Source organism: Megalopta genalis, chromosome 7 (genome assembly GCF_051020955.1).
Source record: "Megalopta genalis isolate 19385.01 chromosome 7, iyMegGena1_principal, whole genome shotgun sequence".
Lineage (NCBI taxonomy): Eukaryota > Metazoa > Arthropoda > Insecta > Hymenoptera > Halictidae > Megalopta > Megalopta genalis.
The window spans coordinates 22,076,306-22,104,006 of record NC_135019.1 but is presented as its reverse complement, the minus strand read 5'-3'; the positions used below and the strand labels follow the sequence as shown (position 1 = coordinate 22,104,006).

Below are 27,701 nucleotides of genomic sequence, written 5' to 3'. Positions count from 1 at the left end.
AAATATTTTCACTTGAATGCACATTAATATTTTCGTCTACTTCATACTTGTAGAATCGACCTTCTTAAGTTTTTGTGCTATAATATTGGCCAATATTGTAAAGGAAACCAGATTATTTTTCTTAAAATTCACCACACTATGTTTGGCCGGTACAGGATTGTAATGAGTGACCGATATTGCACGACAAACACGTGGGAGAATTTTTAATTTTTATTACTAATGTACGGTACATGTCCAACATCTCTAGCAATATCTATTGTATGTACGATGTATAATACGATGAAAGCATTTATTTCAAAAATAGGAGACCTACTATGAAATATAACTTTTTGTGCATGGAACATCTCAAAAAATTCACGTCATTTGGTCCAATTGCAAAAAAGTTATTCCGTTTTAAAAGGTAACCGAATATTATCGTAATTCATTATAGATATTTCTTATAATAGCAGTTCACTGACTTCTATAGTATTCACGCGATAAGAACGCACCTTTGTGTTTACATTCCCCCTCTTACCAGCTGTCCCACTGCCGTGAAGTTCGACGACGACGACGACGACGACGTTTCAGCCAATAGCGATCGATAACAGCGACAGTGGGGCAGTTAGTAAAAGGGGGAATTTAAACACAAAAGTGCCTTCTTGACGCGTGAGGACTATATTACCTGTAAACTTGCGTTCAAATAATGGATTTAGTGAAATGTCCTACTCTGTTCTCGGCAATTGCTTAAAGTCTATTACATAATTAACTTCCATAATTGAAGCAACGCTTAGTACTGCTTCTGATAATAGGAGCTCGACTAGGGTTTGCAAAACCGGGCATTGATAAAAACTTCGTTCATATAAATGGAGTACTATTGCAGTAATTACTGTATCGTTAACTTGCAAATAACTAACAATTACTCCACTCGGTAGGTAAATCTCCTTCACCTTGCTTCTATTCAGAATCTTTTGATAGTCGCTATCTAAAGGCGCTTATTTGCAACGTTTACCATTCCATATCTTCGCGTAACAAACCTCCATCTATATTGAATTTCATCTCTACCATGCATTACAGTTAGAGTCAGTCGTAACGCTGAAAAGGTTCTACCTCCTATGTAAAAACACCAAAATTATTTTAAACATGACGGAAGACAAGTATATGTATGCATTTCTTTGATTGCGAGTACGTATCGACAATGTATACGGTTATTACTACGATTACTACTTACTTATATCCTTTTTGTCTATATTCAATAATTTATATAATGTGCAACATGCATAAATTTAATCATTTTTAAGATTAGATTTTGGAGACGTAGCCTTAACGCCAAAATTAATTGTACGAGAATTTATTTTCGCACTTAAGTTTTTCCCCATTTACGCACTTTAGCATTCCATATACAAACTGGAGAGAAACAGAGACAGAAAATTTGACGATTATACAGGATATCCCACAATTATTGTACAAGCGGGAAATGAAGGGTTCCTGAGGTCATTTGAAGTAACGTTTTTCTAAGCGAAAATGCAATCCGCGGCTTTCTTTATGAGTTATTAACGAAAAACAGTGACCAATGAAGGACGAGCTCGGCAGCTGTAAGATGGTCGAACTAGCGAGTGGAACGGGCTTCGACCGCGGGGCGCGACGGAAAGAAGAGGCTACGCTCAGGTTTCGATCCACGTTCGAAGCACTGAACAAGTCACAGAGCGCGAACAACTTTCCGAATTATTGTTACTACGTGACAGTGAAAATTTTGAGAAAAACGCTGTCCATCCTTATTTTAGAATGTCTGAAGAATATTTCGGATTCGAAGTAATAAGTAGTTTAACCGTAACAACTGTTTTAATTATTAATTGAGTCGTTTACAGTACCAAACTGGCCTCTCATTGGTCACTATTTTTCGTTAATAACTCGTAAACAAGGCCGCGGATTGCATTTTTGCTAAGGAAAAAGTTACTTCAAATAACCTCAGAAACCTCTCATTTCTCACTTCTATAATAATTTTGGGACACCTATATACAAAATATTTTGATTACTATTTTCATATTTTCATTATCATTGAACAATATTCTCCCAGCGCCTGCACAGCGCCATTTAAATAATCCAAACAAATGATAATTACATTTGTGTTCAAACACCTTGAACCTTTTTTTCTACAACGCTTGTCTTGAGAAGTCACGCGTGTTTTATGTTTTAAACGCATTGACGTCCATTAGCAAATAATTTATGCTATACAAACACTTCAGTTCCCCGCAACGCTTCATCCCTAAACTGTTGACGTAATTTCTAGATTAACAATTAAAAACTTTATTATTATTTTGACGTATTATCATAAGTCATACAATGAAATTTACTTACTCATCCTATCTAGTTACTGAGAAAACTGTTAAACAGTATATCACGTAGTGTAAATTGAATGTTCTACAGACCGCAACAAAAAAATAGCACACTTTAACATTAACGTGATTTTTATTTATTTAAAATTACAAGCAAGGTTTCGTTTTTATATACTTGGAAAATACCACTATAAGCATGCACAAATGATATAGAATTAAATTCCATCAGTCTACAAAATTTTATTTGAATAAAAAGAATTTTTATGGAAATATAGTGCGACAAAATAATAGCACAGTTAACTAAAAATGATATGTAGCAATAAATCATCGAATGATATTTAATGCTTAATATTTTGTTTTATTTTTTTTATTTTTTTACATTTAATTGCAGCCATCATTCTCTTTGGGTAAGATTTATACAATTTTTTAAATAGTTTTTTGCTTTAATCGCTATCATTTATTTTGAATACATTTTCTTTTAATTTGGCAATGTTCCAATATTAAGGTCGCATGACCATGCTGGCCAATCTAAAACGCCAATTTTTTTCTCGATGGAACTAGACTTTTACTGCTTTCGCAATGTGTTATGCGACATTATTAATCATTTCCAAATACATTTTGCTATCTATTTCTTTTTGTTTTTTTGATTTCCATTTTAATAGTGCCTGATACCGCTTCAAATCATCACACCATCACCTTTTCTTTGCCGACGATTCAAAAACTGTTTCTCTTTTTGCATATCGTGCTAATAGTAACTAAGACCATCAGGTCCATTTAAGTCGGGACTCGAAATTAACCAGCACGCAATGTGGCATCGCGAGGGCTACGCCTCCTGACTCCCGTCGCGCGTCTCGCTCCCGGTGATCGCCTAAATGCTACACACGTGCGCGCGCGCGCGCGCGCTCGCCTGAGGTACTTCGCGCCGAAAGAGGCGACCATGGGGAGCGAGACGCGCGACGGGAGTCAGGAGGCGTAGCCCTCGTGATCTGAATGTTGCGTGGTGATCAATTTCAAGCAATTCTAAGTTAAATATTTCTTTTTCATAAATATTATTCTTCGTCATTTCTTTTGTATATATGAATATGCCTTTCTGCAAAGTGTAGTCGATTAATCTTATATGATTATTTGGTACGTTATCAGGCGCTATGATAAAGTTGAAATCCAATGTATAACAGGAAATATAAATTTGGAAATTGTGAAAGAACAAATAAACACGTACGTCACCAGAATTTCTGGAGGGAAGTATATTTTTCAGCGGGATAATGCTGCAGAAAACTCTGCGAAAACAGTAAAAAAGTATGTTTTTCGAGAAGAAATTCGTGTTTTGGAATGGCCAACAGGGTCACCCAATCTTACTATCATCGAAAATTGTCAGGGAAATCTTGAACGAGCTGTATATGGCAATGGCGGACAATTTGGATATATTGCCGAATTAAAATAATGTATCTAGGATGGGTGGAGGAGTCACAAAATATTATATTCGTCTATTATTCGCCTTAAATATTATTCGTTGATTTATTGCTATACATAATTTTTAGTTAAATGAGCCGTTTATTTTGAAAGTGACCTAAGTTCGTTTGTCACCTTTTTTGTTGTTGACTACAGTAACTTGTATATTATTCACTTAAAAAATAGCTATTATTTTAATAGAAATTGTAAATTTAAGTCTCTTTGATACACTTAAGCAGTGTGGTGATACATTGATATTATATACGTATATTTTTTTTTTTTTTTGAAACGCAACCCTTAAATATATTAATTTCAATATAAATGGACATTTATATTCAAATTAATATATTTAAGGGTTGCATTTATATTTATATTTAGGTCATTTTCAAAATAGACAGCTCAAATATGTTATTATTTTGACGTACTATATTTCCATGAAAAGACTTTTTATTCAAATAAAATTGTTTAGACTGGCGAAATTCAATTCTATTTTATTTGTGTGTGTTTATTGTTGTATTTTCCAAGTTTATGTCAAAACGAAACCTTGGTTGTAATATTAAATAAATAAAAATCATGTTAATTTTAGTGTGCTATTTTTTGTCCCGGACTGTACTTGAATTCTCATTTGGTCTAATCTAGATGAGGACGAGTATCCAACTGTAAATACAGTACAAGCTGCAGTTAATATTTGACTGGTCCTCTTTGCACAACCTTGAACATCGATGCAGTAATTTATTTTAGTTCTAAATGATATTTCTTTCGCTACCACCGCCTACTTTTGAGTGGCGGCATTATATTTTCAGAGTTGAATACTATTGCAATATTGGGGATGATAAAAGATTCTTGTTTCAATAAATCGTTTCATAATACTGTTCTTATACAAAATCGCTTTATATAATCAGTTATATAAGTGGGTCTAAATTGCGTCTAATGCGCGTCTAAGTGTTAATTAGTTATGTCGGTAAATGTCATCGTTGACTTCCATGATTAATCGTCGTCTTCCATGGTTACGGATTTATTTTGTATGTATCAACAAATATCTTTGGACCTTTGTTTCCGGTGTTATGTAAAAGAAGCAGTTTATAAGAGTGAACGTATCATTCTTGATAACATAACAACTAACATTGGAGATGCATTTGCAGAAGATTCTATATTTTTATTTAAAGCTAGAATCATCGTTCAACGATTAAATAAATCGTTGCGTTTATGTTCAATGTGGTCGTTTTGAATACAGGAGATAAAAAATAACTTCAAGAATATTTGACGAAAGTAAGTTTTAAACGGTAATGAATGACCTTTTGAGCAACCTTTAAAGATCAACATATTATAGGTCAATGAAGTCATCCCGGAATGGGCCACATACATACCTACCTTACATGCATACATACCTTGCTAAATGAAAACATAAAGCTCCATTTAACACTTTGGGAGCAGCGTTGATAGCTTCAATTGACAAAGAGAGACCACTAATGTGAAAATCGCTTTTAGGATAAGACGGAGTATTATTTGGACTATACATATAGTGCAATAAAAGCCTCATATCGTTCGTCAAAATGAGCTTACGCTGTTGAGATATTTCACTTTAATGTTTTTCTATAACTATAAGAGCAATGATGGCCGTAGTCACTTTGTTAGTCGTATGTGTGGGATGCGGGATCTAATCAGAATAATACGTCATTGCTTTTCGGCAACTGAAGAACAGAATCAACCTAAACGACGATTGTTTATATTCCGTTCCATTTTGTATTCAATTTTGAGCAATTCAGGCGAGACTGTATATTCAATTACGATTGAGAAAAAACGATAAAATCTCAGACGGATGCACTAAAAGTTCGTTACATATTTATTCGAGTGTTAAAGGTTTCGTTTATGTTCTTGTAATCTTCTTCAAAGAGTAAATATCGTATTAACATTCTTGAAAGCTCTGATCCCACATATGTGTCTACACTTCTGTAAATATTCACATTTAGGAGTACATATACATATATACAGGGTGTTAAAAAAAAGCCATTCAATATTTTTATGTCTAATATGATACATTGTACTGAATAAAAAAGCTTTAGTAAACACAGGTCGAAAGGTCAACCGTTTCTGAGATATAAAGATTTTTATATCTTAGATTTTATTATATATAATAATGATAATAATATAAACAAAAATGTTTATATCTCAGAAACGGTTGACCTTTCGACCTGTGTTTACTAAAGCTTTTTATATTCTTTTACTAAAGTTTATTTTAGCTTTGAACTAAATACTACTATGTGTGTTCCACAATTATTTTAACAGCCGAGAATGAGGGGTAGCTGAGGTCATTTGAAGTATTATAACTTTTCCCTTTGCGAAAATGCAATCCGCGGCTTTGTTTGCGAGTTATTAACGAAAAACACTGACCAATGAGAAGTGAAGGCTCAAATTACAATATAGTTGATCGATCGAGTGAAACGTGCTTCGACCGTGGAGCGCGATAGAAGATGGAGAGCTCCGTGCTGCGTTCGAATCAATGAACAAGTCACGGTGCGCGAACTTCCGAATTTTATTTTACTCAGTTACAGTGATAATTTTAAGAAAAACGCTATTCGTCCTTATTTCAGAATGTCTGAAGAATATTTACTAATTTTTTGAATCCGAAATAATAAGTAATTTAACCGTGACGGCCGTTTTAATTTTCTGGGGTGCATGACATTTCGTGTGTAACATGAAATTTTTAAGCAAAGTGTACAGTGAAGATTAACAAAGTACGTAAATAATATTTTAATTTCAATAATTCCGTGTCCGAACAGGCATTCTGAAATAAGGATGAATAGCGTTTTTCTTAGAATTATCACTGTAACGTAGTAAAATAAAATTCGGAAATTCGCGCACCGTGACTTGTTCATTGATTCGCTCGCAGCACGGAACCCCCCCATTTTCTATCACGCTCCACGGTCGAAGCACGTTTCACTTCTCATTGGTCAGTGTTTTTCGTTAATAACTCGCAAACAAAGCCGCGGATTGCATTTTCGCAAAGGGAAAAGTTACTTCAAATGACCTCAACTGGCCCTTATTTTCGGTAGCTAAAAGAATTGTGGAACACCCTGTATATGTATAATTAAATGAAACACCTCCTGTATGCAGATTATGATATTGTAAAAAATCTCCTAGACACGAGGTATAATATAAGAAAACAAACTGACAAGCGTCCTTTAGTATTTCGAGTCAGGAGTCAAATGGCACTACTAATTTTTTAATGCGAGGGTGTTTTCAAGGTTATTTCAAGGTCACCTTGCTTCTTTTATTATAAAACTAAACCTTTGAATTTGGAAGCATATTCTACGTAAAAAAAATACACAACTGACTCACGTGAGCAACGCGTTATGAAACTGGGGCCGAATCAGAATTTTCGAGCCCTTCTACATGAGGAAATAGGAAATTAACTCTTTGAACAATAATTACTCAATATTAATGCAATGTTATGTCTCCGAACTGCTCCCGCTTTATTTAGTGTCGCCCCACTGGTTGCAACTTGCAGTCGGTCGGATCAGGGACACGCCCCTTCACTATGCTCATTCGCGCGCGCGCTCGCGCGTGCGTGTCTGTGTATGTGAGGGGGGGGGGGGTCAGTTAACCTCTTTCAAAGGACTGGCCGAGCTGTCACTAGAGAGGCGAGCTCTGGAACTGAATTATACATTCACCTAAATTACCTAATTCTTGCTTCCCGACCGGGACTCCAGCTATTTCATGACCCACTTGAAGTTCTCCTTACCCCTCACGATAGTGAAGCAGTAGTCTGCCACCGCTCCCCATTACTCGGGTGTCTTTAACATCTTCCCAGGATTTCGGAGAATAAAACAAGGGGTGTACCTAGTTGGCAAGCTAGGACCTCCCTCTGCGCGCCCACCTTAGACACTCGAAGAACTTGTGAGACAGGGTACCAGTTTGATTGCAGACCGACAATGATTTCACGGACAACATTAATTAATCAACGTGGTGAATTCATCGATAATGTTTGCCTGCCAATGATAGTCAGTCAGTACGATTGGCAAGTAAACATGAAGTTACAGTCGGTGAAAGCAGTGTCGATGAAAACGTCGATAATTTCACCATGTCGGTTCATTAACATTATCTGTGAAAACATGTCGGTGATTTCACCATGTCGGTTAATTAACATTGTCGGTGATTTGATATAAACTCGATGCAAGAATCTAGGCAGATTACAATTTTCTAGAAAAAAAAGCACTTCACTAATGTGAGGCGTATTCTTTTTGGAAAAGGTGTGCGTCATTTCTTGGGATACTTTCCCTTTTTCGTGAAGTGCACACCGTGGGAGGTCGAACTCGAGTTTGGGCAATAAAAGTGACGATTGCCAGAGCCTTGGTCATCATCGGAAAACTTCTTCCAATGTGCATATTAGACCTTGAAACGCGTAGAGTGTTCTGGCCTGTTTGTTTTTGGAACGACTTTAGCGCGTTCACGAAGATGGGCAGATTCACTCCGAGTGACGACGAACAGTTCACATCGGTATTTTACAACGCGACAGTTCGAGTTCTTATTCATTCTTTCATCGTTATTGTTATCGTTGTCGTTATTGGTTGAATATTAATATTCATTATACAGCGGCGAACATACAAATAGGGAAACGTGAAAAACGGTATAACTTCTTCCAAGCTGGTCTAAATGACTTAAACGTTTTTTTTAGATGATAGAGGGACCAGTCTACTAGACAATGACTATAATACGTTTTTAAAATTTTGTTATTACTTGGAATGCATGCTGAAAATTTCATCGAAATCGGTTGATGCATAGTCAAGCTACAGCCACTGAAAGATGCAAAAATTACCTGTTTTTGGTGGAAATTAGTGAAAAACTGCAATTTACGCGATTTGTAGTCTTTAATCTTATCAAGGTCAACCGATTTCGATGCAATTTTCAGCATGCATAGAAGTTACCGAGATCTACAAAATGCATTTTTTAAATTTTCATTATAGGCTCAGATAGAAAAGTTGAAAAACATGAATTTTTTTATTTTGTTGTTGTTGTTCCAAGTAATAGCAAAAATTTTAAAAAGTATTGTAGATAATATTATAAATAAAAGTATTATCAAAAAAGTTACACCGTTTTTCAAATTTCTCTATTTATATGCTCGTTGCTGTATGTTACACGTGACTATTAACTCTCTCAGTCCAATACCCCGAAACTTTATATTCGTAAAGTGACAAAAACCGTCAATTTAGAATTCTCCGGTATTATTTTGTTGAAATGCAAGACATTGGCGAGAAAAACCACCGGAATAGGAGTGTTGAACGAGTTTTTACTGAATCGCTATTTCACTTCACACTTGCCTTCTTCTACTTATATTATTTCTACAGACTGTCCCGAAAATGTCTCGCAGTCCAGAAATGAGGGGTTCTTCAGATCATTTGAAATAACTTTTTTCTTAGCGAAAATGCAATCCACGGCTTTGTTTACGAGTTATTAACGAAAAATACTGACCAATAAGAAGCGAGTTCGGCTGGCGTGAGGTGGCCCAGTCAACGAGCGCACGAAACCTATGTCCACTAACATCAATTTCTGTATAACCTGTATTTTTTGCAACGTTACAGCTTACGGTAGAAATCAAAATATGATCATGAAAAAGTCAATGAAGGATTCGTTTGAGTTCAATGGCGAGATATGATACGAATGATACATTTTTTCATTCTAACGTCTATCATCATCTATATAGATAAAATTTCTTGTTACAGCGGTGCAAGCAGCCTCAAAAACCTTGATGGATTCGTTAAATGAGATTTATGAGAGTCAGTGGACCGGCCATGATCTACTGTACGTGCAAGCTCAAAATCTAGACATGCTGTGGCAAGACTTCACTCATAAGCTTGCGGATCAAGTTCTCGTGCCTCTCAACACATATCAAAGTCAATTTCCAGAGATGAGGGTATACGTCATTATAAATATTTTCTTCAATTTGTAGTCTATACCTACAGAAACTATAACACAATTGATTTTAATTACATCTATCGTATTCGAATATTTATTCGAATAATAACTACGACTAACCTTGTGTATCATTTGACATACAACTTCCGATTGAACTTTCGAAGGACCACTCGTATGACGTGGGAGTAAAGTTTTAATAGAATTTTATGAATATTATAGTTTAATGTATTTATCGTGTTCACCCTAGCCATACAAATGTATTAAAAAATGTAACAACAAATAACTGCGATACAAGTCTCGTGTTTGTCGAAAAACTCGATGTTTCTGAAGGATATCTAATGTACAGAGTGTTCCGAATATATGAGACCACCTGCAGTGCCGCGATAAGGTATTGTCATTAAAATGGAATAACTTTTTTTTCAAATTAGAGCAATTGAATTGATTTTTTTGGGACGATGGAAGAATTAGTTTACTAAACAAGTAATCTGGTCCAATTTCAAAAATGTTATTTCGTTTTAAGAGGTATGACAATACATTATCGCGACACCATAAATATCACCATTGTTTTTAATGTTATAAAAAATGTTTTTAGCAGAATTAAAATCATTTTCAAAAGGCGATATCGTAAGAGTTGAATTCTTTGTTGACTCATATGTCTTCCTTTAGTTTTCTTCACAATTTTTTGCACAAGTAATGTACATTTTTTTTGTTCATTGTATCTTGCACAGGTTATGAAGTAGATTTGAAAATGATCTTTAAGCGACCTTGGACATTATAAGTTGAATGTTTGATGTGATGTCGCTCGACGGTGGTGCACTTTCTGAAATGCATAATTGTACATTGTGATGCTTTTCGCAACAATGGTAGACTATTCCCATTTGGTTATAAATTGAATACATATTGCTCTCATGACGTGGGAAAAAGCGAGAAGAAAACATGGGTCAACAAAAGATTCGTCTTTCAAGGGTGGAAAAGAGTCTGCATAGTTGGTGCATACAGAGGAAGAAAAGAAATGGCAGTGGATAGAGAGAGGTGTGTGGCAAGGGAAGGGATAAGGGAAACAGAGTGAATGAAGTAAGTAAAAGGGTGATGTTCGGAAAGGTAGAGAGAATCAGGCGGGAAAGAAAACATAAAGACGACAAGGGCGATAGTAGTGACGTCGAGTGGAAAAAAAAGAAAGATAGGTGCAAAGAAGGAAAACAAGATACGGTCGGTAAGGTAGGATAAAGGAAAAAATCCGAGGAAAACATGAATAAGGAAGAGATGAAAATAGGGAGGAATAATAACAGAAGCTGGAGATAGCAGGGAAAAGCAGGAGCAGTAGTTTGTCACAAGTAGAAGATTTATGCCCACGGATAAACAGAAAAGGAAAGAAAAGACGGGGCAAGAACAGGGAAGAAGAAGATAGAAAAGAAGAGGAATGGGTAGAGGCTTTTAGGAAAAGTTTAAAGGTAAGTAGATGTCCAGAGAAAGTAGAGTATACGGATAGAGAGAGGGTAAAGTGGGAGTAAGAGCACACAGAAAGGAGCAACAAGGGAAGAAACGAAAAGAAAGAAGGTAATGATTGAGATTTGGAAAAACAGTTGGGAAAAGATGAGAAACATGGTAGACCAAATAAGATAAATGAACGAGAATTAGGTGAGAGGAAGAACAGAAATAAAAAAGAAAAGATAGAAGGCATCACGAAAAAAATAAATAATGAGAAAAGGGGTTCAGAGAGGAATGGGAAAAAGTAGGGAGAGAGACAAGAAATCTTGGGAAGATATAGGGGAAAATAGACTGAAGAAAATAGAATTAGGAAGGGAGGTGGGCCGAAGGTTAGAGAAAGGAGAGGAGTACAAGGAAGTGAAGGAGGTGGGATAAATAGGAGAAAAAAAGAGAGAATTAAGAAGTAGGAATATAGTAATAAAATAAATGAAGTTGGGAGACGTAAATGTCGAAAGAGAGGAGGCATAAAAATTGTTTAGTTTGGTAAGCGAAAAAATAGAAATTGAAGAGAGTATGAGAGGGAGTGGGAAGAGAGTATGAGAGAGAGAGAGAGAGAGAGAGAGAGAGAGAGAGAGAGAAAGAGTGGGAAGAAAGTAGGAGGAGAATGGTCGCTAGTAAGGCAGAAAAGAAGGATTATGCAAGGGAAAAAACACTGGCGGGAAGAACGAAGAAAGTAGAAATAACCTATTGTAGGGCGGGGCGGGGGATGCATTGGAGTTTAAGAGAAACTGTAGAACAGAAAAGAAGCAAAGGAAGGAACGTGAACATAGGATATATGAAAGGATATATGTGTAGGTGGGATGAAAGAGAAGAAGTGTTAAAAGATGAGGAGGCAAATGAGTGGAAGGAGAGAAAGAGAGAGAGAGAAAAGAACGGGGGATTAAAGAAGGAAAGAGAGTAGGGAGGAAAGAAGGAATGGAGAGAAAAAAAATTGGATTTCGTGACGTGACGGGTATATTAGGGAAGAATATGGAGTTCCGAAAAGAATTGGAAAGGTGGGAGGCAATGATATTGCTAGAGGCATAGGAGTGGAGGAAAAATGTGGGATAAGATAGAAGGAAAACTACCAAAACGACACGTTTAGAAAAAGCAATGGGCAACGAAAGATAAGCAGAGAAGGACATAAGGAAGAGAGGAAGAAGAAATTAGGAAATACACACAAGGGGTATTAGAAAGGAAGACAAGAATACGGGAGGAAGAATGGACAAAGGAGTAGAGGAAAATCTAATAGTCGGAGACGACTTCAACACAATAGGGGAAGAAAAAGTATAATAGGGAAGAAAGAAAGTTGCTGCAAGTGTTAGGGAAATGGGTCTAGAGATAATGAATGAAGGGATTTACAGATTACGTGATAAGAGATAGGAGAACGAGAGAGGGAATAGAGAGAATGGGAATAAAAGAAAAAATAGAATCAGTTCATCTGAGTCAACTCATCGATAATTGTAACGATGAAAGCAAGGAAGGAAGAGGGAGAAGGGGGAACAAAGAGGATATATGTATAAATAGAATGGAACGAACAGGTAGAAAAGCAATTCAAGTGCAAGACAGAAGAAGTGGAGGTAATTCGGTAAAGGTTAGAAGATTTAAGGGAGAAAAGTAAAGGAGATTGTAGAGGAGGCAAAAGACAAAAAAAGAGAAATAGGGAAGAGCGAGAGAAAATGGTGAGATAAAGAGTGTAAACAGAGAAATTGAGAATAAGAGAGAACATTGAACGAAGTAGGCAAAGCAAATATGGAAGGGAAAGTGTGGGCATTTCTGAAAAAAGTAAAGCCAAAAGAAAAAATGGTAGAAGAAGAAATAGAGAGGAAAGAGTGGAAAGTGGAGAAGAAGAAGGACTAGCAACAGGAGAAATAGACCGATAAAGATATTAAAGGTAGAAAAAGCGAAAGGAGTGGACGGAATTGTGAGCGAGGTCTGGAAATACGATGGAAGAAATGGAAAAAGAGAAATATAGGATGCATGCAGGAGAGTGTGGGAGGAATTGGCCACAGGGTGGCATTCCACAGGGTGGAATTGGCCACAGAAATGGTAGGTGACAGTGGTAGCACCTATAAGGAAAAAGGGAGATGGAAAAAAGGTAGAGTGCTACAAAGATGGAACGATGATGTTAGAGGAGAGATTAAAGAGTGAGGTAGAGAAGAAGGGAATAATCCCAGATAATCAGACAGGCTTCGGGAGAGGAAAAGGAACGGTAGATAATATATACGTACTCACAACTACGCGATAAATAGGGAATTGGCGAAAAAGAAGGGAAGGTTGGTGGGATGTTTCATTCCCTTATCAAGATAAGGGGAAACAATCTATAGACCCTGCAATAGGCAGACGCTATAGTGCCTCTGACGAAGAATAAGAGAGCTATGGCGTTTATGTGATAGAGGCATTCAAGTACTACGTAAAGAATACGTAGTAGTAAGGAAGGCAGGAGAGGTAATGAGAGAAGTTTAGGGGGTAGGAAAGAAATATTTCAATAATAACTACAGCAGGAGGATGTGGCTATATGATAATCTAGTACACATGGTACAGAGTGGAAGTGTGAGACTGGGGGGAGGAAAAGAGGGCAGTGGCGCTACGGGAAACATACATAAGATGGATTTTAGCAGTAGATTGGGTAACATGAGGTTACAAAGTAAGAAGAACGGAAAGGAAAAAGATGAGAGTGTAGGCTGCCGATGGGCCATGGGAGTATGAGGGGAAGCTGAGAGAGGCCAAAAGGGTTGAGTGGGCAAGACAATGTCTGACCGAAATAGAGGGCAGAGCAAAGGATAGGACGAAGATATCAAAGTGGGACAGGGGAAAAGAAATACATAAGCGTGAGAGAAGATAAAACGATATTAGAATAGGCAGACAAGGAAGAGAAAGAGAGAGAGAAAGGGGAGGAGGAGTGGAAAAAGATAGATAAGAATGAAAGAAGGATGCAAAGTGGGGAAGACTACAAAAAGATAGTAGAGTCTGAATATAATAGGTGGTACGGGGGGGGGGGGAAATTCCATAGTACCTGAAAAGAAAAAGAAGAGAAACGAGATAGTTCAGGATAGCAAGGTACAGATTTGGTAACGGAATGAGTGGAGGAAGATATTAGAAAAGCGAGAAAGATAGAGCATGCAAGAAATGCAAAGGAGAAATAGATACATGGGAGCATATGCTAGAGAGATGCAAAGAGCAGGAAGGAATGGAGGGAGAGATATAAGGAAAAATAAAGGGTCTGGCATTTATTTCACTTTTTTTTATCGTTGAAGGAATAGTATAATTAGAAGTAAGGAATAGTATATAGAATATTGCTTGTAAAAGGAACGGGGTCCTTTCTAACCCGAAAGGGAGCAGAATAAACTATATACATAGATATTCCCTTTTGAAAATCATTTAAACTGTAGTATAAACATTCTTGCATCATTAAAAACAATGGAGATACTTATGTGACTTTTTATAGCTGGGCCTGTACATTATAAATGTAGAGAAGTACTGTCACTTTTATTTGATAAAAGATAAACAAACGACTTATTTAATTCTACTCTAAAATATTCGGAAGATCAGTTCTTTTCCTATAAGAGTGCATAGTGTCCACGAGTTTTTCCTACTTCTACTTGTTTTATTCTTATTTTTTTTTAAAAGTGCGTACAGGCATATGCATGAATGGGACATAAAAATTCTTTCATAATGAAGGAATATATAATAATAATAATAATAATCACAAAAAAGAAATATATAATAACAATAATAATTATATAGGAAGAATACGGTGAATACGTAACAAACAGCTAAAAATATTCATGTCATGTGTTTTCCTTTAGAAAATGTTATAAAGTTTTAAAAAATATTTGAATACTTTTGTAAGTCACTGTAATCCTTTTTTCTCTGCATTTCCTCTGTTTCTTTCGCTGCGTTTCTCTCTTTCATTTTGCTACTTGTTATACACGTAATAATAAGTGCAAATGGATGGACTCAAACGTATACACGCACGTCTTACGTGATTTAATATTACAGTCGTAGTTGTAAAATAAATCGAAATGTAAATTGAAAACGTTAACAAGAGATGTGATTATTTATACAATATAACACGGATACTGAACTCACTGACTACTGCAACTTCGTGAATCTCTGGCTGAAAGCCAATTAACTGGAAGAGTTAATTTTAAGCCCCAAGAACAAAACAAAAACGCACCTCGTAACTGTACGATGATTTCTGTTGTAACTGTGCGCTTACGAGTGCAACTGAACTGAATCTGTTCTGAAAAGTTCGTAGCGACACGATTAACATCGAATTAAAACTCGATTCTACATGTTATCCTTTCTACGGTGTTCTGGAACTATATGATCCTTACAAATAGATTTAAGTAAATTTAGGTAAATAGATTTCTACTCTTTTTTCTCTGTATGTATTTTCATATTAATTATTATATCCTTTCAGACAAATAAATTGGATAGCGCAATTTTCAAAGACATGCATGTTTTTTTTAAGCGGATCTATACAACTCGAACACCAGTGTAAGTTTTTATGAACATCGTAGGAGGGATAATCTTTTTGTGGGTTTGGTTCTATTGATCCTATTGTTCGACACACCGAGTGATCGCTTTGACAGAATTTCTACTTTCTCGTCCATAACATTCCGCATACAATTTCTGAAAATGTTAATAACACATATGTCACGTAACTTTATATTACCCAGTCTATTACCTTCTCACTTCCTTTTTTCAAATTTCCGATGTCGTTTCGTTTTTATAAAACTCATTTTTAGCTCATCTTGTACGAGACATATGAGAGAATCAAACTAATCAAACATTTACTATTGTGACATGTGTTTATAAGAATTGACAGTGCTACCGCATTTTGAGAACTTCTTGATTTATCAGCAAATTACCGGATAATGATTGTACGTTTATGCCAATAAGTTCGAGCCGTCTCTCTATTCCGTTGGATCTGATTTTGTTTCAGTGCTTCTCCAAATACAACTAATACCAACAACGCATCTTGTGGGGCTCACACGATTTAATGTTCATGATGCCTTTAGAAAAGCTTATTAAAAGTCATTAAGCATTGTCAGCCGCACGATCAGGACGTTGATAACTATTGATTGGCGACCAAGGGAAGGGGTATAGAGGGTCGTATAAGAGAATGTGTATGTTACGTTCACGCGACAGGCAATGTTCTGGCAAACTAAATGCATTAATCAAAACATACATACGTGCTTCCATACAGATAAATTCTCTTCAATGACCAATCTATTTAACAATTTTTACTGCTGTATTACACTAGTTGACATTGTTTAATGGCCATCAATTTTATAAAATAATCGGTTATGTTATATCTTTATATTGTATGTAAAATTGATCTCTTTCCATTCCAAGCCATTCCGCTCGATATTCGACCAGGGTTGCCAGGGGTTCCCTCAAATGTCACGTGACTCCATCCGTAATGTCACGGATGGGCAGTTGAACAGAGTAGAAGTAGAGGGCAGCAAGGTCGCCAGGGATGCTCTCACGTCTGTGAGTAGTCACGATAGGTCGGTCGACTGCCTTCTACCCCTACTGTACTCAACTGCTCATCCGTTGCGTTACGGATGGAGTCACATGATATTTGAGGAAATTCCCGGCAACCTTGTATTCGACTGCTTTTAAAGTAACATTCTCATTAGGAATAATAGCTTGTTTTAAGGCCAAAGCTTTGTTATAATTTATTAAAATTAATGAAAAACATTTATGTACGATGCCATTGTACCGTTAGAGGAGACGCGTGATTATAGTATTTACATCTTTTTTCTTCCTTGTCCAAGGATTATGTTCGCTTTACGACGGAATTGAGAAATTTTTTAACAGAATGAAATACTTTCAATTAGGTATGCATTTTGGAACGCGTAATGTGAAAATGCATGAAAAACAGATTGAACAGTAACGAAGATAAGTGATTAATAAAGAAGAGAAAATAACAGACGAATGATAAAGGAATGAAGAAGTAGGTAGTAAAGGTTAGACAAAACTAGAAACAACGAAAAAGAATAAAATAACTGGAGAGTTACAGACAATGAGGATAGAACACAGTAGAACTGAAGGAAGAACAGGACAGCAGTATTTAGCAATGAAACAAAAATTGGATGAAAAAGGCAAAAAAGAAATAACACTGGGAAATGAGCAAAGTAGCAGGGTGATAGAACAAATACTACAGTGACTAAGGAAGAAGATTGAAAAGAGAAAGAAAAAAGTGGAAGAGAAAGAAAGAGAATCAAGAAAGAAGGCTGGTCATGGAAAAAAAGAAAAACAGTAGAGAAGAGTAGTAATAAGCTGAAACGGATGCACGGAAGGAGAAAAATGCATAGAAAGAGTTCAGAGAACTTGAAATCGAAAAAGGAACTGGAAGAAAGATATGTAGAATTGTAGAGCAAAAGATATAATTCATTTGACATTTTCAGCAAAAACAAAGTAAATAAGCTAAGAATTGAGAGATCAGGGCTCCCTACGCCAAATATAATTGTGCGAGGACTCCGTGATTGTCGCCAGGGACTGATAAATTACGAATCTCTAGAACTTGTATTTTCAAATCCAGTTATGCTTTGTTCAGTGTTTTTCTACAAATCCAACAGATCGTTATTTTTATATAGTTCTGGAATATGTGCTATTCCATAACGCTATGTTAAATAGATATGTGCTGTCTTTGTTCAAAACACTGAATAGCTTCAATAGAAAGTTGAACAAAAATAATTGGATACGAAACGTATTGAGAAAGTGGTATGATGTTGGTACAACTTATTATTTTTAAAGATTGTCCGCTTGAGGTTTAGAAGGCTGACCTTATTATAAGTTGATTGAAAAGCACATAATATCGCGCTGTTTTCCTTTGATTTCTCTTAAAAATAAACTGTTAAGCTCAATTAACAAATAAGGAGATTGAACTTTGAGTAAAATTATCAAAGGAGAAAGTGACAATACTGTGAACGATGTGAATAATATAGTTATAGAAGTGGAAATAGAACATGCAAACATATTGTAAAGGATGATCAGAAGGAAAACAGGAAGCGAAAAAAAGAAAAATATTGTATGTGGAATGAGAGGAGCGAAGAAATTAAGGAGGAGCATACTGAAAGAATGTGTAAAAAGAAGACGCAGTACATCAAGAAGGGGAAAAACAGGAGAATGTGGAAGAAAAAAGGAAATAAAGAGAAGAACATAGGATAGAGTGAGAATTTTCTCCATGGCTACTGAAGGCATCTAGAGACATTCAACTTTAAATAAACATTGGCATGTATATAAACAATTGGAAAATCTTATCCAAAATTTATTGTAATAATCTTATGTAATACAGTTCAGTGTTTCAACCATTTAAACATAAATCTGAAGAATTGCAGCCTGTTTTAAAATTTCGTCGCTCATAATGTATTCTACAGTGAATTACCATATGCTGTGCGTGCGGTATGTAGCAAAATGTCCCGTAGTCAAAAGGTAAATATGATATTCTGAAAGATAGCATGACTAACAAATAAGGATGAGAAGTTCTATAAAAAGTGAAAAACGAAAATGGTGATAGAAATATCAGTAGTGGAAAGAAGACGGAAGAGAAATAAAAACGAGGAAAGGCATCAGACAGAAGAAAACAACAGGAGGGGCAAGAAAAGGGATACTAACAAACAGGGTAAAGAATCTGACAGTGGTAGAGGTGAAAGAGAACAGGCTAGAGTAAGAATTCTTTTTGTCTACTTGAGTCGAAGAGGGGAAACTTTATTTGAACTAATAATAGCGTATATTCAGTGTTGTCTCTCGTACTGGTAGCAATTTGCCCCAAGGCTTGTTTGAGGTTGACGATTCGCAGCTACAATAATACTCCTCTCGCGAATAAAGATAAGGAGAGGCTGCACGGACCAAATAAGAAGCGCTCGTTCGCTTTAATCTGTCTATCGTAGAATGCATAGTAGTGGTATAAAGTTCTTATCACAAAAGATAAAAGAAAACACAATATGTAAATTAGGATGACTCTAAGCTATAGGTAATTTTCCGAAACTAAAAATTTTGTTGCTCCTATCCCTCAATCCTGTTTCAACGAACGAAAAAGCGGGTTGTGCAAACTTCAACTCGGGGCAACTGTTGGGTGACCCTCAAACGCCTTGTAGTTGAAACATAATACAGTAATGTCTTCCTAACTGACGCTCAGGTTGTGCACAAAAATGGACAATTTGGGAAGAGGAGATACGATTATTCGCGCCGTGCAGCTCGTTTTTATAGTTCTTGACAATTCGTAACTATAAAAACGAACCGGAAGGCTTGAATAATCGTATTTCCTCTTTCCAAACCGTCCATTTCTGTGGACAATCTGAGCATCAATTAAAGAGACATTACTGTAGTATACGCAATGATTAATTTCGTCCGAAAGCGGTATACTCTTCCCTATCTTCACCATTTTCTTTTTTCTTCTTAGAGAAATTTATATGGACAGGCAATCCCAGCATTTGATTAAAAACATTCTGAATCAAATTTTCCAGAAGTTAATTCGAAAAATTCCTGAAATAACATGGAAAATATAAGAAATATTGGTTTTTTCAATAACGCACACAACTTCTATAAGAGAAACGCATTTTTATTTACAATCTTTTCTATAGAATAAAAACATAATATGAACGAACGAACATTGAACATTATTTTTTTCTTAGAGAGAATTTAGTAGCAGTTGGGTATTATTACGGTCATCGGCAACGATCTGTAAAACATGTTGTTTCTCAGTTTCATCTTTTGTGAGACTGAGTTTCGACATCTTTTTCTGCAACGTTTTCTACAACAACTGTCTTCTCAAGTTTTTCAATTCCACTTTTGTAATCAGGATCATCCTTCCAACATCTCGCGAAAAAAGTTTTTATAGCAGGAATTACAAAAGATAAAAACTCGATGTTTGTAAAGGAAGAAAAATCATTTTATGCAGAATGTATTTCTTCAGTTGATTTTCTTCTTCCTCTTCTTCACTTTTGTCTGCTTCTAGCATAACTTGAACCATGTTTGTCTTAACGGATGTTGGAACATTGACATCAAATAAGGATAAAGCCGCAGTTTTGAGAACTAGGTACCAGAGATATTTAGAAAATTTTTTCGCAACAGCCTTACTGATTTCTGGATCAATATCCTGATAATTTATTAATTGACGCATGAATAAGAAATCATGACGAGGTGCTTTAATTGCTTCTGATGACAGAAATCAGACTCGAACATGCACTCGAGCAAGAAAAACATATATGTATTCTTCTTAAAGAGTTCTTCTCCCTATGAGATAACTGAAATTGATTTGGAAACAGGTATATCTTGAATGCATAAATTTCCTTTGCACGACTTAGATCTCCTGGTATACGAAACGATATCCTGTTCTTCGGAATGCCGCCAAGAAAGGTAATCGCTAGCTCCAACAATTCTCGGTAATCATCTCGCTCTTGTTTCTGCATAGAGAAGTGATATTCAAGAAATTCAAGAATAGTAGAGCGGACATTATCAGGCACTTCATTGCCATCAGTTATGTAAATCTTTTAGTCGAGTTTCGTCCAGGTTTCTCTAAATCTTTTAAAAAGCGCCATGTCTGGACCAGAAGTTGCACTCATCAGTGAGTCGAAACAGCCCCTCAAAACTAACTCAAAAATGTGATGACAGCAAGGGAGATACAAGTCACGATTGAACAATTTTTCTATATTTGTACAGGCTCCATTTACTCGATCTATGTTACTTGCTGCCGTATCACAGCAAAGTGTCTGAATTTGGTCGGTTATATCCCATTTCTCCATTGTTTGGTGAACAGCCATGGCTTACACTTGTCCTTAATATTTCAGGGAATCCCAACAATTACTCCTTGCCTTGAAAAGTTACTATTATTGCCAGTTTTCAAAACCTGTGAATGCTGGAAACAACCAGGCGAAAAATTTCAAAATATCATGGTCGATGAGGGTCGCTACGCAGTTGTCCGATTGAGCTAAAATTTTGCACATATCATTTTTTTGTTGTTGATTAAAACAAGGTAGGCGGTAGGAGCTAAACTTTTAGAAAGTTGAGAGATAAGGATCACACTAATGTAAATAAAGCAAGCCTCCATTTTCAATTTGGAATGAAATTACCGATTTTATCATCGGTGCATTTTTCCACAAGAACAGTTGGTTAACACCATGCGTACTCTTTATCTTTTTAACGAATACTACATATTATAAAGATTAAACTGACTTCGAATTTTCGAATCAAATTCAGTTTTTCGGAAAATTTTATCAACAAATTTCCACCAAATGAAGGGTTGCTGAGATCATTTTAAATAACTTTTTTTTAGCGAAAATGCAATCTGCGGCTTTCTTTACGAGTTATTAACAAAAAGCACTGACCAATGAGAGACGAACGCGCGAACTACAACATGGTAGATCGTTCGAGCGCAACGTGCTCCGACCGCGGAGCTTGACAGAAGAAGGGGGGCTCCGTGCCGCGTTCGAATCAATGAACAAGTCACGGAGCGTGAACATTCCGATTTTTTTTACCACGTGACAGTGATAATTTTAAGAAAAACGCTGTCCGTCCTTATTTCAGAATGTCTGAAGAATATTTACTAATTTTTCGGACCCGAAATAAAAGTAGTTTAACCGTGATAGCAGCTTAAATTTTCTTAAGTGCATGACACTTTACATGTCGATTCACAAAGCTAATTTAATAATAAATAATCGCGTTAAAGAATATGCAGAATATGTTTGTTTAAGAATTGTAAAGAATATCATTATGGTGCACTGACCTTGGCTAACACAAAGTTTACTTTCATTGCACATTTGCATCCAGTTAATTAATCACTGATAATCCAAAATCGTAGAGGTATTCTATGGAAGGAGGGAAGTTTGAATTGTTTGATTCTGCGCTAAAATGGAGTGACCCCGAAAAGGGCCGATAAAATCATTAAAATCTTCTATTGCCATGGTCATCGGCCCTTTTCAGGGCCACACCAATTTAACGGAGAATCAAACAATTCGATATCCTCCCCTCCATCCATAGGATACCTCTACGATTTTGGATTATCAGTGTTTCGGACTATCAGTGATTAATCAGTCAGAGTTTGGTGACAATGCAATGAAAGTGAACTTTGTGTTAGCCGAGGTCAGTGCACCAACATCGTGACTCACAATTTCAAACAGCAAATGCATCTTCAACTGAATGGGTGAGTTTACTGTTAATGATATTCTTTACAATTCTTAAACAAACATATTCTGCATATTCTTTAACGCGATTATTTATTATTAAATTAAATTCGCGTTGCGAATCGACACGTGAAGTGTCATGCAGTAAAAAAAATTTAAACGGCTGCACGATTAAACTACTTATTATTTCGGGTTCGAAAAATTGGTCCGCCTCTCCTTGGTCAGTGTTTTTCGTTAATAACTCGTAAACAAAGCCCCAGATTGCATTTTTGCTCAGAAAAAAGTTATTTCAAATGGCCTCAGCTACCCCCTTATTTTCGTATTGCGATACATTTTTGGAACACCCTGTATACTGTACATTGTACAAACATGATTGAAGTTGTACTTATTTTATTGATGTTTCAAAACTACTAATTTTATACGTACAATATACGAACTTTTTTCATAACTGTTGATATTTTAACAACAAATATTAGATTCGATAAAGGAACCCTTTGCGTATCGATAAAAATAAATTCAAATCTCGAGAAACATAATTACAATTTCATGAAACCCCTTTTTTGTACTATGCTACTTTTGTTTACATTGTTCTTTCATTCTATTTGCTCAATTTATAAAGTGATCAAATTAACCCCTTGCACTATTTTCACGAGTCTGACTCGTGATGAAAATGTTAGGCCAAACTTGAATGTCATGAGTCAGACTCGTTATTTAATTTCATGCCAAACGTGGATATCATGAATCAGATTCGTTATCGACATTTCAGGCCAAACATGTATATCTCGAGTCTGACTAGAGTCTTAATCTTTAGCCAAGGTTATTTTATATATAAATAATATAAATAAATAATATAATAATAATAATATAATAATATAATAAATAATATAAGTATATATAACATATATAGTATTATAAATAATTTCCGACACTCGGGCTCCGCCGTTCGGTTCCTTTTTCGACCATTCGGGCGCACGGGTTTGGCACGGCTTTTTCCGAGTTTCAGCGTAGTGCAAGGGGTTAAGCAGGCTGATGATATGTGATGCAAAAATATTCTGGTTCAAACCTATCACAGTTACTTCTTCTTCTTGTCTGATCGAATGGAAACACTCGGATAAATATACTAAAAATATTTTTCTTTGAGTGGAGACTTGACATGCGGTAGAGATCATTTCAACAAGATTTTCGCTTTGAACCCAAACGACTGCAAACGTACTACAATATTACTGTATTAAAAGCAGTATAATTTTATGTGTTTAACTGTATCTGTATATCTTAAATAATAAGATAATTGTATGTTTATTGTTAAGCGCCGAAATCCAATAGTAATTATATTTATACTTTCAGAAAAAGATAGACAAGCGTGGACGGAAGCTTGTAGATTATGATAGCCAGAGACATAACTTCCAAGCACTGCAATGTAATCCAAGGAAACGAGACGAGCTTAAAGTTACTCGAGGAAAGGAATTATTGGAGGAAGCAAAACGTACATATGAACAGTTAAATTCGGAACTTCATGATGAACTGCCTGCCTTATATGATTCTCGTGTTCTTTTCCTCGTTACCAATTTGCAAACTCTATTTGCTGCCGAACAAGTGTTTCATACCGAGAGTGCTAAGGTACGTATAAAGGTTCTACTACAACATCTTTCGCAACTGTCATTTTTAACAATTAATGATTTTTATATTTGCATCAGAATTTGTTTAAATCAAAGTTGCGCAACATCAGACAAACCTAGTAGTCACGTATTATAACTGCAATATTTCGGACATGCACACCATCAGCCAATCCACACTCGCTCCACGTCTGCCTTGTTTCCTATCAGGGATGCCACGGGATGGCATCCCATCGGTTCTTGACACTTTTCCATTCCCCGTCTCGCCTACATGTGTCCCACCAGGCGGTCCGTCTCTTCTCCCACTCTTTGCAGACAGTTGCTCATCTGGGAAGGGTACCCGTACAGATTCCGATTCTCCACGTAGTAAGATGATACGCTTAAAAAGCTGCATCGCGTAGTGGAAAAAAGAACTACGACCACCCGGTAGTCTGGCCAGGTAGTCTCGATAGAAAGAGTGAGGTAGCGAGGGACTGCTTGGCGGGACGGGAAAGAGCAAGGGGTGTGTTATTCATACGTGTATTAATATGATTATTAAATAAAAGAACTTTTGATTTGTTTAATTTTCGTATTATCGCAGTTGGACGGCATTAATTTAGGTATAATTTGTACATTTTATGTTTACAAAAATGTTCAAAGTTTGTTTTGAATAATGAAAATCTTTTGCACTCTAGGTGTATTCCGAATTGGAAGCAATTGTTGATAAATTGGCTAACGAAAGTCAGAGAGGATCGTACACACTGAAGAAAAATACAGAACCACAATCTCCAAAATCGCCCAATGCCAATTCTTCGTAAGTATTTTACTTGGGACTGTTCAAATTATAGAATAAATGAAGAATCAAATCAAATGTCAATAGAAAATTTTTCAATTATTTATCTTAAGCCAATGAACGGAACTGGGTTTTGTTGGTCACTATTTTTCGTTAATAACTCGTAAACAAAGCCGCGGATTGCGTTTTCACTAAGGAAAAAGTTACTTCAAATGACCACAGGAACCCCTCAATTCCCAATTGCGAGTAACCTTTGAGACATCCTGTATTTCAATTTGTTCCGACATGGTCAATGTGGCATAAAATTGCTGCGGCAGAAAATATTTCGTTACTGTTCTGCACTAGACGGAATTGGGTCTTTTAACTGAACATGCTCAAATCGAAGCAAAGTTAATAAAAGAATTACAATAAAATTAAATAAATATAATTTTTAAACGGACTTATTTTAAATTTCATATCAAATAGAGGACATAAGAATTTTATGTTTATAAAGATTCTAAAACTGAGAATTCTTTTACTTAAATATACCATCAATGATGATATTTTTATATTTCAGTTTAATAATCAACACACAGCCAGCTCAGAACAATATTTCTCCAGGTAAATATATTTATTGTACTTACACCCTTTCCACTTGGGCTTGCGTTTGAGTTATTTGTGTATTGATATTTTGATCAGCATGTATGTAATGTAGATAAGCCACATAAGAAGTTGTTGAGCGCATAGTTATGTGGCTAAATGTTTAGTTTTGAGTGAGCTTTATTGCGTGTTACAGCTGTGGACGACTCAGCTCCAGCACCAAGAAACACCTCACCGACTACCCAATTAAATGGCAATGCTAACAGCAATGCTAACAGCAATGCTAACAGCAATGCTAACAGCAATGCTAACAGCAATGCCAACAGCAATGCCAACAGCAATGCCAATAGCAATGATAATTCTCTGAATAATCAGGATGCATCACCACAAAGCACAACCGCCGTCTCCAATCGAGTCAAAGTGCTGTATGATATACCATTTGGTAAGTACAGCATAGGAATAAATGACATTACAGTTGTTCGTATTTATTATAGTATGCACTGTCAAGCATATGTACTACAAAATGGAAGAAAAATGAAAGTATCTTTTTACATTATTCAATATTAGATTTATTTTTCTATAGTATTAAAACTGTACAATTATACAAATTCACTATTTCTTATCATATTGATTTTTGTGGATTTGTGAAAATTACATGAATTGGTGCTAATCACTCTTGTAATATACAAGAAAAATATTAGTTTAGATCTATCGTAATAATTCAATAAAAGTTTTTTTTATTACTGACAATACGTGGTCTGCAACTTGGAGAAAATTGAGGTTGTGTCATTGATGCCTTCAGAAAACAGAGATTAATAACATCGTTCTTTAAAACTTTGTAACTGAAATATTTTGATGATTTTTTTATACGTGTATTTAATGTACATGTGACTTTTGACATTGAACTAATTGTTACTAAATCGGGGCAGCAAAAACTTAAACTTGGAGACAAGTTCTGCAAGGATAATCCATTTAAAAAACTAAAAACGGTTTCGTTCAAAAATAGTAATGATGACTGTATATGAAGATAATGGTATTTAAAGTAGGAACATAATTATTAGTAATCAAATCAATCTCGGTTTAATCCATTCCTTATTTAGTTATTGGGTACTTATTTGTTACTAATATTAACTGATAAAATTAAGATTCTAGGATCTTTTAGTATAGATTGAAATACATCAATATGTAAATGTAATATTTCAAGATACGCATCTAAGATTACTCTGTTTGAAGTCTGTAGTCTAGTTGCGTCTAACTATCAAGTACTTGCTTTAACATATATAAGAAAACTTTTTAAATATAATTTAATTTTTTCCAGCTTTTATATATTATGTGAATTTTGAAAATGTAAACGATATTTCCTTGATAGATATCATAAAAAATTATTGTTACCACTAATATATTGGAACAGTTTAAACAATTGGATTCTTTTGAAAATTGGTATGTAAACTAGCTTCAGATGTGCAACAAAAATGGAAGTAATTATTTAATTAAATAGAAGACAAATATGAATGCTCGTATATTTCTATGTCTAAATTTTTCATAGATGCTATGTTCTATATTATTAATGATAGTATAAATCATGAAAGAGATGTCACAATCATAAAATTGAAGTGCAAATTTTAAACAGAAATTGTATATAGTAGTGTAACAACATTATACGCATCGAATGTTAATGGCAATAAAAGTAGAAACATACTAAATGCACGTCACGTGAAATCATGTGACATTTGATCAGTGTGAGCCTGCGTAGTTTCTATTATTTCAAATCTGTTAGAAATAGATCAGAATCACGTCACGCTGTTCATGAAGGACTGATTTTATTCCTATGATTTCACGTGACCTGACATTAGTATGTTTCTACCTTAACTTTTATCATAGATTTGCATACGAGTAACCGCGTTTTGAATACAAAAATCTTCCATTAACTTTCCATCAATCACACCTAAAATCTTAATATGGACATTACACATAGACATTGATTGAAGACAAATAAATAGCAGCTGAATATTTATTGTGAAAAAAACAGAAACCAAGATTTTATAAAATGATACAATATTATTATAAAAAATGTAAAAATAGAAATATTTGATTATGTATTTATGACTCGCGTCTCGAGCAATATTGCCACGGGATGGCGCACAGTGAGCCCAACAGAAATTCTAGTTAATAAAAGGTCATACTCATCAAAGACACCTTCCTATGTCAATTTTTATGGTGCCGTTATAAAGACATGACTACAATTTTCAAATTCATGATGATTTGGAACGCGAGAAAAATTTTGTTTACTTTTCGTTATCATTTTCAAGAAAAGATGCAACTTCGTGGAATTTGAACTTAGAGGTATTAATAGTCAAAAAAACTTCCATATTAATAATTTAAAAAAAATTGAACTAAACTTACATCAGATGTGAGAAAGTTATAATAAAATGTATAATACTGCAGGGATTACATTTTA

The 27,701-nt window shown here is 35.4% G+C and overlaps 1 protein-coding gene across 4 annotated transcripts in view; it reads left to right on the top strand.

The window, feature by feature from the left end:
* Positions 1-27,701, top strand: part of Amph (amphiphysin) — a 181,337-nt gene that overhangs the window by 139,675 nt on the left and 13,961 nt on the right. For 2 of the 4 annotated variants that reach the window (XM_033483496.2, XM_033483495.2), the window contains exons 3-7: positions 9,482-9,672; positions 23,624-23,896; positions 24,567-24,685; positions 25,221-25,264; positions 25,440-25,685. In XM_033483496.2, the coding sequence (XP_033339387.2) occupies positions 9,482-9,672; positions 23,624-23,896; positions 24,567-24,685; positions 25,221-25,264; positions 25,440-25,685 (873 nt within the window). The remainder of the gene's footprint in view (positions 1-9,481; positions 9,673-23,623; positions 23,897-24,566; positions 24,686-25,220; positions 25,265-25,439; positions 25,686-27,701) is intronic. The other 2 variants (XM_076523696.1, XM_033483497.2) reach the window with 1 other exon arrangement.